At 41.3% G+C, this 16337-nt stretch overlaps 1 protein-coding gene across 6 annotated transcripts in view; it reads left to right on the top strand.

The window, feature by feature from the left end:
- Nucleotides 1-1083: 1083 nt before the first annotated feature.
- Nucleotides 1084-16337, top strand: part of carmil3 (capping protein regulator and myosin 1 linker 3) — a 37676-nt gene continuing 22422 nt past the window's right edge. For 5 of the 6 annotated variants that reach the window (XM_049748030.1, XM_049748029.1, XM_049748031.1 and 2 more), the window contains exons 1-10: nucleotides 1086-1319; nucleotides 3449-3543; nucleotides 9270-9320; nucleotides 10029-10088; nucleotides 10159-10280; nucleotides 11524-11618; nucleotides 11868-11938; nucleotides 12855-12928; nucleotides 15498-15573; nucleotides 15735-15823. In XM_049748030.1, coding sequence (XP_049603987.1) covers nucleotides 1262-1319; nucleotides 3449-3543; nucleotides 9270-9320; nucleotides 10029-10088; nucleotides 10159-10280; nucleotides 11524-11618; nucleotides 11868-11938; nucleotides 12855-12928; nucleotides 15498-15573; nucleotides 15735-15823 — 791 coding nt within the window. In that variant the 5' untranslated portion in view covers nucleotides 1086-1261. Of the gene's footprint in view, nucleotides 1320-3448; nucleotides 3544-9269; nucleotides 9321-10028; nucleotides 10089-10158; nucleotides 10281-11523; nucleotides 11619-11867; nucleotides 11939-12854; nucleotides 12929-15497; nucleotides 15574-15734; nucleotides 15824-16337 lie in introns of all 6 variants that reach the window. The other variant, XM_049748032.2, reaches the window with a different exon arrangement.

The following is a 16337-nucleotide window of genomic DNA, read 5'->3' as shown; positions in this document are numbered from 1 at the left end:
ACAAAAACAAATGCATTTTTCAGTCAATTATTATGTTTGGGGTCTAAACTTTAATAAAACACAAAAAAAACCACTTCACTGGTTTCTTTTATATCAAACAAATTGTTTTGGTTTATTCACCTGACATGTTTCGGCGGTTTCTTCCGCGGCGGAAGAAACCGCCGAAACATGTCAGGTGAATAAACCAAAACAATTTGTTTGATATAAAAGAAACCAGTGAAGTGATTAAATAAGGAAAAACAAAATGAACTTAGTACAATTAAACACAAAAAAAGTTTAACTAACTTATCCATGATATCACAAATCTGCTTATGTTAGTTTTTTTTCTTCCTTAAACTCAAATATGAAAGAATTTTTAAAGACGCTTTTTTGCAAGTAATATTGAAAGGACAGATCCAGGGGACACACATTAAAAAAAAAAAAAAGTTCAAATCTATGCATATAAGGAGGAATTTGAGCGCATCTGATGAATACATTTATCCCGATTAACCCCCCTCTACCACCCACTGGAGCTTGCTCTCTCCCTCTCCCTCTCTCTCTCTCTCTCTCCCTCTCCCCCTCCCTCTCTCTCCCTCTCCTCTCTCTCCCTCTCTCTCCTCTCTCTCCCTCTCCTCTCTCTCTCCCTCTCCCCCTCCCTCTCTCTCCCTCTCCCTCTCTCTCCCTCTCTCTCTCTCTCCCTCTCCTCCCTCTCCCTCTCCCTCTCTCTCTCTCCCTCTCCCCCTCCCTCTCTCTCCCTCTCTCTCCCTCTCCTCTCTCTCTCTCTCCTCTCTCTCCTCTCTCTCTCTCTCCCTCTCCTCCCTCTCCCTCTCTCTCTCTCTCTCCCTCTCCCCCTCCCTCTCTCGCTCCCTCTCCCTCTCTCTCCCTCTCCCTCCTCCTCTCCTCACCCCTCTCCTCTCTCTCCCTCTCCTCTCTCTCTCTCTCTCTCTCTCTCTCTCCCTCTCCCTCTCCTCCCTCTCCCTCTCTCTCTCTCTCTCTCTCCCTCTCCCCCTCTCTCTCTCTCTCCTCTCCCTCTCCCCCTCCCTCTCTCTCTCCTCTCCCTCTCTCTCTCTCTCTCTCTCTCTCTCTCTCTCTCTCTCTCTCTCTCTCTCTCTCTCTCTCGCCCACCACCAGTGCAAATGCGAAGAGCGTGCCACAGCGTCTCTTCGCTTCACAGCTCGCAGTGGCGCAAAGGGGACAGACCGACCGCAAGAAGCACGTCATTTGGGGACAGAGTTGTGGAGGATCAGCTCAGCCTACGCAGCGAGCTGCGCGCGCGCGCGTCATGGCCTCCAAAGAGTGCACAGCGTCGGGCTTTGCCACGATCAGTAGGGAAATGACAGGTGAGCTCCAAAGGACTTTTTCCCCTGCGTGTTGTTTAACCTCACCATCACAACGCCGCTCCGGAACTGAAAGCTGTCAAGAGTGTTTTGAAGGACACGATTAGTTTGCATGCTTCTCTAATTAACAATTACATCCACAGGCAAGCACAGAAAACGTCAAATTTAGAGTTCATGGAATGTGCATCTCGTTTTTTCCCCTTTTTATCCACTTTCGGAGTGATTTCATCTTGATTTATTTCTGTGTAAAGTTTGCACGCACATAATGGCATGTTTGCATGTTGGAAGTGTTGCAGAAGAAAGGCGTCTCTCATTGCTAATTAACCTGACGGGGTTTGCTACTTTAATCTAGCTGTTAACCAGCTCATCCTAGCCAAGCCCCTTCTGTCTGACCATGCTGCATTAAGTCATTAACACACCCGACAGATTCCAACCCACCTATGCCAAAAAAGGTTTCTTTGCTTGATCCTCACCTAATATCCCTGCAAGAGCAAACTTTTTTTTTGTTTTGTTTGGACAGTTATGGCTCTATTTATAGAGAGGATGCAGAAAGGCTTCTGCAAACAACAGGCCTCTCCACATTTCCATTAGTCAGGGCCACTGGAGTACACTTCCAGCATGATGTTCAGACTTGCATCTTTGAAGCATATATGGATCCTGTATGTGCATTGCTATAGCGAGTAGGTGGAGGGACATCAAACTAGCTGTGGCCTTTCCAGTCCTTCAAGATCGCAGCATCGTTCCAGGTTTTACTGGAGTAAGCCGTGTTGTTTTCTCTATTGGGCTGTGATGCTAAAAATAGCCCAGATACAGTAGGAGTCCTTGTTTACAGCAATGTGCTATAAGCTCACAGTCTTTGAAACTCCGGAGAAATGTGAAATGTGGTTGAAAACTCCGGAGAAATGTGAAATGTGGTTTCAATGGTTGGACACATCTGCTTTGTATCTCTTTCATAAATGAATCTGCTGAAATGAGTCATGGGTGTTGCTAACATTATGACAAATAACAGCCACCAAACATAAGAAAATAGTCATTGGAATGGAAATCAAGTTAAGTGATGCATGATTCATTGAATTGTTCTTGATTTGAGCTGCCCCCCTAACATTTATCATCACCATAGTTATTAATACTTCTGTTTCCTGTTCTCCTTATTTGTTCATGTTTCTTTTTAATAGGGTGCTAAAGAGAGACATTTTCTTTATAATAATCTTTGCTATTCACCCCCCTCAACACCCCCCCCCCCCCCACACACACACACACACACGAGTTTAAACACAGTTAATATTTCATTTTTTGGAATATAAATGAAGCAGGAAAATCCACCCAATTTTATCCTGGGTGGCCATTTTGCAACTTGCTGTACTGAAAATGACACCACAGCTCACAAATGTGCATGTCGCTAGCATGACTTACTCCTGATGAGTATTGCCAAACATGAAATGTATTTTTTTTCTTCTAGCATGAGGAGTGAAATGAATTGCTGCAGCTAACTGGCTCATGTTTTTTTAACTTTTAGCCTAATTACAGTATATGAGGCATTATTGATTTCCTATACCAAACCAAACTGAATTGGAGATAGAGGGACTGCTCCACAGCTTCTTTTGTCAAGTTTTAAAAATAAGCATCATTAAAGTCATGAAATAAAGCCAGAGAGGGATGATTTTTTTTTTTTTTTAATTGGATTAATTTCAAGGGTCTAGACTGGACTCAAATGTTAAGATCTGCACATTTGACATACCTACATTGCGTATTTATTTTAGTGTCCAGCTCCAGCAAGCAGAGAACAGTACACACTATTCTTTGAATTCAAACAGTAAAGCAATTGTTTTACTTTCCCCACTTAAGTCAATAACTCATGTAGAGGTTATTGATTTATTTGATGTCTGAGCTCATTGTAGCCACTTCAATGATTTTCAGTTTGTTTCACAAGACTGTGATTGAATTAGTGGATTGTTTACGCTGCCAGGATTTGGAAGGATTTTTAGGTGGTGTTTTTCATCTGGGTGTCAAGATGTATTTTTTTGGCTATGGATCTGTTAGTTAAAAAAGGTTTTGATATTTTTGATTTATTTTATTTATTGCTATCTTTTTTAAAAATATTTTGCATACCTGACTTTTCTTCCTCCTCCCAGAGAACATCAAGAAGTTGCTGGAGAAACAGACCATTAAATTTATGAGAGCCATCAAACTGGACACCAAAAGCGGGAAATCGGAAGACAGGATTCTGGTAAGTAAGAGAGTCACTTTCAGTCCCCCTTATTACTCTGCCCTCATGTCAAATCATCTGAATGAGCTATTGATTGCTGATTGCATCTTTTAGGTGTGACTTGATGAATATGGACTTGAATGACACAAACTTCTTAGAAGCCGAGCAGAAATCAATCAAGCTTGATTGAGACAAATTGAGAGACCCGTAAGAAGTCACAGATTAGGCATGGTGCCACACGAGACAGACGCGTTGAAAATCAGGGCTTAAGGCAGATGCTTCCTAAGCAGAGCAAAGTGGACACCGTGTCATGGCCTACTGAATCCAACCACAGAGTTTATTAGATGTGGCAGGATGGCCTTAATGCCACAGGCACAAGTTTGCTGTGTGTATGCGTGAGCCTGACATTGTACTGTACACTAGGTTCCGTATTATTTATATTTTTATTTATGTATTTATTCTTACAAAGGATCATCCCAGATGAGCTGTGATGCGTTCAAGGTACAAATGATGACTTGGTCAGCCACATGAGCAACTGATCACATAATTATGGTTGCATGGCTTGGTTCTTCAAAAGAAGGCTCAAAATGATCATAGCCAATTCTCAGTAGGATTTTTTTTTTTCTATCCACATCTTTTGTCTTATGCCCCTCCCCACAATTTGTGTCATGTCATCTCTTTGTTTCGTGGCGACCTCCCTCTTTCCCTGTCATTCCAATCACTTTCCTCCTCATCATCGCCCTCGATTGTTCTCCTCCCCCCGGCATGCCGGTTGCCTCTTACTTTCCGCTGCTTCTCCCTTGTGCCCTTCCCTCTCTCTTTAATACAGCCATTAAAAAGTATCGGGGTCCTCTTTTTTTATCACTGGCAATTCAATTAGTTCCAAGATTTTTTTTTTTTTTTTTTTTTTTTTTTTTTTTTTTTTTTTTTTTTTTTACTGTCCATATGGGCCTTGGCTACTGCTCTAGATTTATTCAAGGAGGAAAAAAGATGAAGGGATTCATTCTTGTTTCAGTCTGGAAAATGGTTCTACTTTTGAATATCATATTCGAAAAACTTGAAAACTAAGCATAAATGAAGGTCTGTGAATCTCCAAGTTGATTAAGTTTGTGGATATATTTAGCACATGATTTTATACGTTCCAATTTGCTGTTCTCTCTTTTTATTGCCTGGCCCCTTTCTGTCCCTGGAGATTGATGCTATCCAGCTGTCTGTATGTGTTGAGTGTACCAGCCATCACGCGTCCACATTCACATGCTTGAGCCACCACCCCCTTCCTATTCCAGACACTTGCAGGGTGTAGCATGGCAAACAAGAGTCACCCAGGGCAAAATCCTTTTGTGGAGCATCCACATATATGCTTCAGTGACACATTCTTCCCCTCCTTATTAGATCACCCTATTTGAGGACAACTCCAAAAACAAAGAACTTCTTCAAAGGCCGTGGGGGGGGGGGGGGGGGGGGGGAATGGTGATGGTGCACAAGGGTGGAAGGCAGAGTAGGGATGATTCCATGTGATGATGCCCCAGTTGTTGATTTGGCTCTTCCACCAATTATTTGTCTTCTCTTTTATCCAGTGCTGTTCCATTGCTCCAAAATATGGTTCAATGGAGGTTCTGCTAGTGAGACTTCAGCTGGGCTATGCATGAGTTTAAATGTTTCAGTCTGCTTTGTGGTCTTGCGCTACGTTCACTTGTAGTTCCCGCATCATCCTTGAGTGTGATTTGCTCAGTTCCAGATGCTTTTGTTTTCAGGGCCTCATTTATCGACATTGACGGTGTAAACAATATGTCAACAAGAGAGCGAGCTGGAGAACATTAATTGTAAAGCTGCGTGATGAAAACTGAATCAGACTCGTTGCACAGATTGGTTACACAATACAGCCATTCAAAATGTCATAAAAAAAATCACTTCATTTGCATAGAAAGTTAATCAAAGAACGCAGGAGCAGCAGGTTGTAATGATTGGGGAACTGTTAAAAAAAAAAAAATCTCAGAAACGGCTGCTAGTGACATTAGAAACTACTTAAGTAATAAAAGGGAACATTTCTGTAGGTTGGACTATTGTTCTTGAACATATAAAACAAACGCTTGCCCTGGATTTAAATGCATCTGTGCGTGGGTGCTACAAGACAAAGGGAAAGAAAACTTCTGAATTCCAAAAGCAAGTTTGCACCTTTATCATAGAAAACGAGGTCTTTGTTTCAGTTCCAGCTGTGGAAAAAAAAAAAAATACAAACAGAGCAATAAAATCAGAGACAACTTGCGCTAGCGGCAGAGTTGCTGGTACGTTTTCATGTTTGCACCATTCTGTCAACACTCCATTTCTCGGTCTTGTGTAATGGTGTGTATTAGCACTCACTTCTCTTAGGATTGGCGCTTCCACTGCGTGTGATGCTTTGCATGGAGTCCCACTGTGACTATCCATATTTACCATCTGACAGTGCGTGATATCAGCCCTCAGTGCTGTAATTAAAATTTGGGCTTAACATGATTAACATGTTGGTTGCCCCTGGCGGTGAGCCTATGAAGTGTGACTGCTGACCTTCTCTCTGTCTCCCCCCCATGAGGAGACAAATAAGTGTTGCCCTGCAGTCCTACCCATACACACCAAGTAGTTAATCGTTTATCTCTTAGTTGTTTCCTTTCGTTTAGTTGATCCTCACTTTGATGGAATTTTTGGAATGTGGGAGGAAACCGGTGTACCTAGAGAAAACCCACGCAGGCAGGGGGGAACATGCAAACTCCACATAAGTAGGCAGGATCTGGGATCGAACCCTACAACTCAGAACTGTGAGGCAAACGTGCTAACCAGTGCGCCACCGAGCGAACTTTTGAATTGCTTTTGTACAAGTCAGGCCTCGAGGGCATTCCCACATGCGAGTGAGCAATTTGGAATTGTGACATCACAATTACATAAACCACCCTCAAACATAGTTTATGAATTGGCAAGTGTGTAATGTTGAACCTTCACAAGTTGAAATGCTTTTGTTGTCCTTGCCATGTGTGGTTGCAACCTATTTTACAGGTCATAATATAAATGAAAGAATGAACTTTATAGGGTGATCTGAGCCCTGGCTTGAGACTAGACCGGTCCTTAAAAAGACAGCAATGTTGTTATTATTATCGTCCAACCCTGATATGTGCACAAGAGGCATAGTTTTTTGTAAGCTCACATGCTGTACCAAAGCAAGCAGCCATGTCAGATCACTCCATATTTTGTGTTGTGTTTTCAATGTGTATGTTTGCTATGTTCTTGTACTTGAGCTCCAAATAGCACAAGTGACCAAATGTGTCTGTGATCTGCAGCTTTCGCTGCAATGTACAGACACTTAATGTGATTTGCACCATGTCGTTTGAAGTACAAGAAGCGGATCCTGACACTTTATGATTAATATTCCCACCTCCTTGCCCTCAACTGACTGCAACACACACGAGAGGAACCATTATTTCTGTTTACAGCTTGTACTTGCACTCTAACATTGCCTTGACAGTTGGCTATGGGGCCTACCGCTTCTTTAAAGTCGTGCAATCTCAGCAAGGGCATGACTGTTATCACTTCAGCACCTTCATCTCCCAGCTCCTTATTTGTATTCATCTTTTGGTTACACAGACGCTGACGTGGCGTGTCTGAGTCTGGTGGTTCAAAAAGTAAAAAATAAAATTAAAAACATTCTAATCGAGGAGAATTTCTGATGCAAAACTGAAGCTTTTTTCAACCTACAATAATGAATTCAATGTGACAGGATGGGAAATGAGACGCAAAGTGGTGGCTAAATATGCTCTATGAAAAATTTTGACTAAACTTGCATAAAGTAACTTGATACCGATACTGAAATGGTACCTTGACAAAAATGAGAAAATCAGCAAAAAGTGCCAAATAAAACTAGCAAAATTCAAATATTAGGATAAGATTAATCTGAAAAATCACAACATAACAATAAGAAAAAAAATTGTGCTGAAAATAATTAGCATTGAGCCATTTTCATCAAGGTACAGTATCCCACGCAACACGATTCTCATGCGAGGTTTATGTGATCTAATATACTTCATGGCAAAGGTCTTCGAACACAATTCAGTCCTTTCAGATCAAATATTGGATGCAGGCTCAGACACTTAAATTCCTCATTAAATCTTAACTCCAGCTTTCAGCTTGGACAGTTCTTTGATCCTGACATTAAGGGAAGGCCCTTTTCTATTCCAGCATGACTTGTCCCAATGCACAAAGCCAGGTCCAGTTAGGGATGCTTGAATAAGTTTGTTGTGGGCAAAACAATTGCAAGTCAGGACATCTTCTGACCACACAAATGTTCAACCACAGCAGCATTAGACTTGAGGAAGTGACTACAAGAGTGCGCTTGTTGATCGTTGTAGGTAAACACATTGTATTGGAAATTATAAAGAATAGTGCAGAGTTGTTGGAAGTCTGACAAAGCTTGCATATCAATGCAAAATTGCCATATTGCTCACGTGTCCACGTATTCCTGTAAAAAGAATTCGTGCCAAAATACACAGTTGATCAAATCTAACTCATCTGAAGGCCTGAATTATTGATGCCTCTGTTAATACGAGGAGGGCTGCCAGATTGGAGGAAGGAGATTCCCAGTTGGTCTCTTGTTCTTATTCCGAGGCATATGCCTGGTTTTATATTGGTGCTGCAAAGGTGCATTGTTGTCATCGAAATGACATGTTCTATACCTTTCTAATTGCCAAGGTTTTTTCAACTCATTGCTTGGATGTATCAATAAAAGTTGGCTTTCTTGAGTCCTTGGTAGTGGAAGAGAATAAGTAAGGCTGGCTATATTATCAGGATGCAAATCTCTCCCTCCCACCCTGTCTCACTCGCTTTGTACGTTTCGTTTTCTTTCTTCTTGTAGCCACCTCAGCAGGGCGCCATTAAGCATTCAGTCCAGGGAGGCCTTGAGGAATTGTAAGCGACAGAGCAGAAAAAGAATAGAAATACTCAAGCTCAAAAAGGAGATGGGGGAGTTTAGAGAGAGAAAGGGAGACTCCGATGGTAAGGGTAGGAGGAGATGCAGACAGGACACTGTCACACATTAGGAGATGGAGGGATTAGGGATTAGGCCTCAGTAAACCAATTTCCATGGGAATGAAAAGCGAAATCTGCCGAATGACAGAGGGCACTATACTTGGGTTTTACGCTCAAGACAGATACGAATAGATACACAGAACATGGAGAAGAGACAAAGTGCTATTTGTCTGTGGAGGGATTATTACATACGAGTTTTGCATTATGAATTAGGTCAAAACTCATGGTTGTCTTGACACGACCAGTACTGATATCGGTATCGGTATCAGTGTGGATATGTCGATACTGCGACTCCAATATTACTTAAGCAGACATATCTTCCAGGCAGGTGTAGTTGGAGTGGAGATACTGGAATGTAAAACAACTGTGCTGACTGCATATCATCGGCAAAATGAGTTTCTCCAGCTCAGTCAGGCTCAACAGCGAGCGGGGTTCTGTCACCAAGCGAGGGCTGGCACTTTAAATACAGTGACAAACACTTCACTTCTCCTTTCACTTTTATTTTTTTTTTTACTTATTCTTGAGAACACTCAATAAAAACTTGTACTGGTGCTGGATTACATGCAGTGAAAATTGAGCCATGCAAGCCTGCGCCATGATGTTACGTACATCGTATTTTTTAGCCTTCCTTACAATTGTCATTGAACTGAATTGTTGTTATTGTTGTTGTAATTTTTGGGAGCATTTTCTCCCCACAGGTCCTTGCGACATGGAGACTGTATCTCTTTGCTGTCAAAGTGCCTGCAAAGGTAAACATTCCTCCTCTCGCCCTTGAATTTTATGCCTTTCACTCTCTAACCTTGATATCAATTTCTGTTTGAAGCAGAGAAGATGATAATAAAAATGACTCCAAGGCCTAAAATGGCAGCTGGTTGAAATCATTTGGGCCAGATTTTTGGCAACAAACTAAAGTGGCTTTTGTTGTTAAACGTGGGTGCAATTGAATCCAAACGATATGAAGCTTCAGTCATCTGCTGTTAATCCTCCCATATGTTTTTTGCTATTTTAAAAATATGTCAGTCTGTTCCTAGTCTTCCGTAGGTGTCAAGCACAAGGCCCAGGGGGCAGATACGGCCCACCACAGCTTTTTATGTGACAATTTATGCATCATACTAAAATTATAAATGGTCTTTTCTCCAATTTTTATTACCACTCATCTTTTTAAAATATTTGAACACTGACAGTCACAATGGCCCTCCGAAGGAAACAATGACTACGATGCGGTCGGTCCGTGATGAAAATGAGTTTGACATCCTGCTTGAACACAGTTTAATCAGCCTTCATCCTTTCTATTCAATCCTTGTAAAAAGAGCTGATTATGAATACGGATTATAATTAATTGACCATATTTTCCGCATCATAAGGTGTGTGAGTGTTAAGAATATATTGTAGCAATGGTAGAAAACAAAGAACAACGTAAATTTTAAACAATGTGACAATAATCTGTTCTCTTCAAGGTGGAGGTCACGTTCAACTTCTTGGAAATACGTGCAATGAACACTTATCAAGAACATCAGGTACCTTTATTTATTGCTGCTTGGCCTGAATAAAGATGAAGACAAACACTATCTTGTCTCCATCCTGTAGGTTATAATCGATACAGACAAGACCACTTATTCGCTGAGACTGGAGAGCCAGGACCAGTTGGATCACATGGTCAGTCACATCAACTACGCCCTCTCCCGAGTCTTCAACAACTCCATTTATGCGTAAGCATGAAAGTCTTCCTGTTTTTTTTGTTGTGTAAGGTGAAAAGCAAAGACAAGTTGTGCTCGACAGAGCTTTGGGATGTTGGCAGCTTCACTTTTGGTCGGCTTTCCGCTTCATCAGCCAAGTGAAGCCTTGTATGTCTGTAGTTTGCATCCAACCCATTTTGGTGGTGTCATACTACATTCCAACACCAAGCAATCATTGGGACGAATTGAGGAGCTTAGACCTTAAGACTTGACTCATTTTTACTAACTACACCAGACTTGATGCTTTACCTCGGATGTGGGGTATCCATAGAAGATTGGCTAAGAATGGATCAATTGTTCTCAGCAACATTGTCACTCATGATTAGAACGATTAATATGGAATACACTTTTTTTCTTTTCTTTTACAATTCTACGCAATATTCCACAATGACAGCAAAACAGCATTTTTTTTTATAAACAATGAAACTTGACAACAAGTACAAGAAGCTAACTAAGTCTTATGTATACATACCCAGCCTTTGCTCAATACTTTATTGATGCACCTTTGGCCTCAATTAGTCTGTGTGAATATGATGCCACAAGCTATTTTTACCTACTAGGTAGTTTTGCATGTTCCTCTTTAGCTGCACTTCTTAAGACCTATCAGGTTCGATAGGGGAGCTGCACAGCCATTTTCAAATCTCTTTGGAAGCTTTCATTTGAATTCAAGTCTGGCTGGGCCACTCAGCCATTTCCACAGGCAGCCTGAAACCACTACTCTGATAATCTTGGCTGTGTTTCACCCAGGATGTCTCTGTACAGTGTTGCCTCTCTATATATATATATACAAAACATTGATTTATTCTCCATGCATTTGTAGTCATGTTAATTGTAGTCCATTCCCTTTGGTATGCATTGCAGTTAAATTTCAGCTCCATTTCCTTTTTTTTTTTTTACTTGTTTTGTATGCATGAGGATAGTGTTCATACTCAAGGCGCACCAGCAGAGCAATTAAACTTTCCTTTCAAGCAAACTAAACATAACATGTGTGCAGTAGGCCATTTATCTCAACTGCGGTTGTCTCGTACCCTTCCGAACCTTTGGCACCGAACTCAGAATATTAAATGACATTTATTTTTATATCACAACACACAATTTATCGTAGAACATTAATAAGTCAGTTCTGTTTTTTTCTCAATTCTTTAATATAAAACTATCAAATGAAAATTTGCATGTATGATGTGCATATTACAGTTGCAACTCTTTCATTTTTCAGCCCACCTATTTGTCGAGCGGAAGGAGACATGGCTGATGGAATTCACCAATATTCACCAATTTCAGAGTCATCGTTAGACCCCCAGAAAACCTGTGGTAAATCACTAATCTTTTTTTTTCTGCTCCAGTACGTGATAGTGTCCATCTGATTATCGGCTCGGTGAGCCAGTAAGTAATCAGATGATCGTTTTTAGATATGTAATAGTTTCAAACTACAAGCGACAAAAGTCAGTCACGGTGCACGCACCTCTTTGTTTATAATTGTCTGTTGTAATCTGTTTGCTTTTTTCTTTTTTATCTTTCCACTCTTTGTGCTCGGGAGTAACTTCTTCTTATCTGTTTCAGGAGGTTTTTCCGAGACGTATGCAGCTCTTTGTGACTACAATGGAATTGGGTGCAAAGAGGAAGTGCAGTGGGTAAGGAAAATGTACAGGAAACGTTGTTTGCATTGTCAGTGGTGCTTGTCATTGATTGGCTCCTCTTCATTGTACGTAGCAGTGCAGTGTTATGCATTGTTTATATTTGTTACATTTCAAAAATGATTCTGTGTGTTGCTCATGCATGCAGACAGTACTCGTATGTCTATTGAAATACTTTTGTATTAGCAGCTGGTATTGTTTTTCTGTCCGCTTGTACTAAGTGATTGTAGACATGTGTAAAACCTTAGCCCGTAAAATTCCTTCCCCACTGGTTTGATATTTTTAGGATTTGTATTGTCCTGTTGGATAACATTTCTGCAGTGAGAAATGGCTTTTTACTAGAGATGGCAAAATGAAGCTTCGAATTAGCATAATGAACCAGTCTTGAGATGACAGTTGGTTTTAATAAAGGGGTCAGTGAGCTTTTACCCCAATATTGAACAGAGTGCCGTTAAAAAAATATGACTGCTTCATGAAGCATATTTGAAGCTTCATTTTCCCATCACTGTCTTTTACATGGTAACCCTTATTTAAAGTGTTCGTTTTTCATAGTATTGATGACGAGATTGAGTGAGTGAGTGAGTGAGTGAGTGAGTGAGTGAGTGAGTGAGTGAGTGAGTGAGTGAGTGAGTGAGTGAGTGAGTGAGTGAGTGAGTGAGTGAGTGAGTGAGTGAGTGAGTGAGTGAGTGAGTGAGTGAGTGAGTGAGTGAGTGAGTGAGTGAGTGAGTGAGTGAGTGAGTGAGTGAGTGAGTGAGTGAGTGAGTGAGTGAGTGAGTGAGTGAGTGAGTGAGTGAGTGAGTGAGTGAGTGAGTGAGTGAGTGAGTGAGTGAGTGAGTGAGTGAGTGAGTGAGTGAGTGAGTGAGTGAGTGAGTGAGTGAGGGAAGGCCACCTAAATGTTGTGTTTCTTCTTCAGGATGTTGACACTATCTACCACTCCCAGGATAACCGGGAGTTAAATTTGCTGGATTTCAGTCATCTTGACAGCAGGTGACACAATTTTCCTCTCTGCGTGTAATGTTTGTTCGTTTGAATAGATTTTCATAATCGACTATAGTGGAAAGGAAACATGAAGTCATTAATTATCAAAGCCACACTTTTATATCCCATCTAGCTGGTGAAAATCCTTTGGAGCCCTTCGGATTGTAAATATTTTATTTAAAAAAAAAAAAAAATTCCGAAACGGTTATTTGCAAGTGTTGTTTCAGCGCAAGAATCTCATCAGCTGTCACTTTGTATCCTACATCGTCTTACGTTAAGTGGTTGTCTAAGAAGATCGTGGCAGGGTCTGATGTTGAGTGCATTAGTCTGTCATTTCTTTCTCGGGCTTCTCAATTCCAGTTCTCCTTTTTATTCTCTTGTTCCAGCCAATCGCTAGGGAGGAGGATGCTTGGTTGGTTGGTTGGTTGGTTGGTTGGTTGGTTGGTTGGTTGGTTGGTTGGTTGGTTGGTTGGTTGGTTGGTTGGTTGGTTGGTTGGTTGGTTGGCTGGCTGGTTGGCTGGTTGGTTGGTTGGTTGGTTGGTTGGTTGGTTGGTTGGTTGGTTGGTTGGTTGGTTGGTTGGTTGGTTGGTTGGTTGGTTGGTTGGTTGGTTGGTTGGTTGGTTTGGCTGGCTGGTTGGTTGGTTGGTTGGTTTGGTTGGTTTGGTTGGTTGGTTGGTTGGTTGGTTGGTTGGTTGGTTGGTTGGTTGGTTGGTTGGTTGGTTGGTTGGTTGGTTGGTTGGTTGGTTGGTTGGTTTGGCTGGCTGGCTGGTTGGTTGGTTGGTTGGTTTGGTTGGTTTGGTTGGTTTGGTTGGTTTGGTTGGTTTGGTTGGTTGGTTGGTTGGTTGGTTGGTTGGTTGGTTGGTTGGTTGGTTGGTTGGTTGGTTGGTTGGTTGGTTGGTTGGTTGGTGTGATAGGGAGATAAATGATATGCTTGTCAATGTCCGAACACAGGAAGGGAAATGTCATGTCTTCACTTGAGGTATCTTTTGCCCCACCCCTCCCTAAATAAAAATATGCAATCATTCAAAATGTTAACGGACAGCAGCTGAATTACAAACAGAGGATTTCACCTTCCTTTTTTTCGCCCTCATGATTGAAAGCAACACTTTTTATCTAGTGCACCCAACGAATTCAAATGTTTTCAAATGCTTACATAATAGTGGGGGGGGGAGGACTTGCCATGTGGGTATACAACAAAGCCATTCTTTGAAGCACAATTGCAGCAATTCATGCATATATTAATGCCTTAAATGGTGAGCACACCATTTGAATGTTTTGCCCCCAATTATTTATTTGGTATAAGGCTTTTCTGGGGGAAGTTGTTGGCAGTCACAAATTTTCAAGATCCCTCTTGATTGATTTGATGTGTCACAGTCTATTTCTAGCACATGAACTTTTTCTGCCCCTTTTGAGTCTTTCCAAATTCACATTCCCTTCATGTTGCCATGATTGGAGCGATTTGGCGCTTTATTGCAAACTACAAGGTGATCATTCTTTGGCTGACTGATGACAGAGCAAACGGCGTCAAAGCTCATTACCCTTCAATGAATGTGCAAGCTCTTTTCTCATCCATTTTCGATAGCGTGTCCTGTTTTTCCTCACCTCATCTCCTTCGTCCTTTGTCTCTGAAACACTGCCTGTGGTGAAACTCCGAATGCTGTCCTTTATACAGTACATTCTATTTTATATTTCTATAACTGTGTTTTGCCGCTGCTGGTCTTGGCCAGGTCTCTCGTAAAAAGAGATTGGACTAACTTGGTCGAATTTAAATAGATTGAATCAAAATAAAGATTCCTCCCTTGCTCTCGCTCTCTTTTACCCGCAGAGAATACATTTGTGTATTGTATTGTATATTGATGAATATGCTCCACTTCAAGAACAAGATGGACCAACAGACATCAGAGGTTAATTAGACACCCCGCTGTCAAAACATAAATCAAGAGTGAGCGTCGATGATAAATCTTGACATCACCCATCTAGCCATCCATCATGTTCCACATTGAGGCTCAGCTGTTGTGGTGTGGTGTGACGCACGGCCTGTAGCAACACGGCCGCCTCTGGCTCTATGGCACTTTCACTCCCCTTTGTCTTTGATTCTGTTAGCTTTCCTTGTCTTCCTCTGGGCTTATTGTCTTGTCACTATTTGTTGGCACAGTGATGTACAGCAGGTATTGTTGGACACCTTGGGGAGGAGGGCCGGGTGAGCGGGCGGGGCTTATTCACATGGACAACACAGACTCTGGGAGAGATGGCCTCAGTTTTTTTAATTTTGTTGTTTTCATGTGTGCAGGATTGTGCTAAAAATATTTTAGGGCCAATGACCTTTTGATACTGCTTAAAATGGAAATCCTGGATCTACGCTGTCTATTTCGATCTGCATCGACATGTGTTTTTAGACCATACTCTTGGTCTTTCAAATTGTTTACATGAATTATTGAGCCTTAACATACACATTCCACACGTGCAGAGCAACAAGGAGCTTAGCTGCAATAATGTGACTGCATGAATCTGTGACTGATGTTGGGAGGAGATTGATTTGGCCTATTTATATGTCTGCTTTGTGTGATGTGTGTTCCAGGGACCTGGCTGTGATTGTGGCATCCATTGCGTACAATACTTGGTTCACCAAGCTCTACTGCAAAGACATGCGTATTGTAATTATTATTTTTTAAAATTATTATTATTATTATTTTTATTTTTTTTTTTTTTAATAATTATCATTATTGATTTTTTTTTTTTTTTTTTTTAATCCTCTTTACTTAACCAACTGTGAGCAGTGATGCTTTAATCAAGTGCATACTCTTTTACTTTGAAGGGGTCCGAAGTGGTGGACCAGGTCCTTCACGCAGTCAGCAAGTCCAACAGCCTGGAAGAACTCACTCTGGAAAATGCCGGACTGAAATCGTAGGTTTCTCAGTGTCCTCCTCCCACCTGCCCGGTCACCTTTGCAGGAAAAAAAAATGCCTTTGTTCGACTACAATTCTTCTTCTTTGCACCCTCACGCTTCATAGAATTTTTTTTCTTTTGTCCTCCCACTGCTCCCAATTTTTTTTTTCTGTCCCTATTTTTCTCCTTTCTGCTTTGCTCTTTTATTTTCCATCTCAGCCTGGCCTTTCAACTTCCCTCATCTCTGTATGTGACATCAGCAAGCACCTTCCTTTCTCTTGGCATGACCTTTTTAGTCCCATTTTCTTTGTGTGTTCTACAAATTTCAAACCATAGTATTGATGTCATATCTCCCCCACCTGCCTGCAGAAGTTGGGTTGTTTTTCTGTTGAAATCTTTTGGCAGAGGAAGTTCCACATTTTGGAATACTTCAAATGAAATGGATGTCTCGGGGAAAAAAGAAGTTGAGATGCTTTTCACAAGCTAAAAATATCATCAAATATGCTTTCACATCTTGGGATGAAAAAAGTAT

This window comes from Syngnathus scovelli, chromosome 17 (genome assembly GCF_024217435.2).
Source record: "Syngnathus scovelli strain Florida chromosome 17, RoL_Ssco_1.2, whole genome shotgun sequence".
NCBI classification, from domain to species: domain Eukaryota; kingdom Metazoa; phylum Chordata; class Actinopteri; order Syngnathiformes; family Syngnathidae; genus Syngnathus; species Syngnathus scovelli.
Note: the sequence above shows the minus strand (reverse complement) of the source record. Positions and strands in the feature narration are given on the sequence as shown.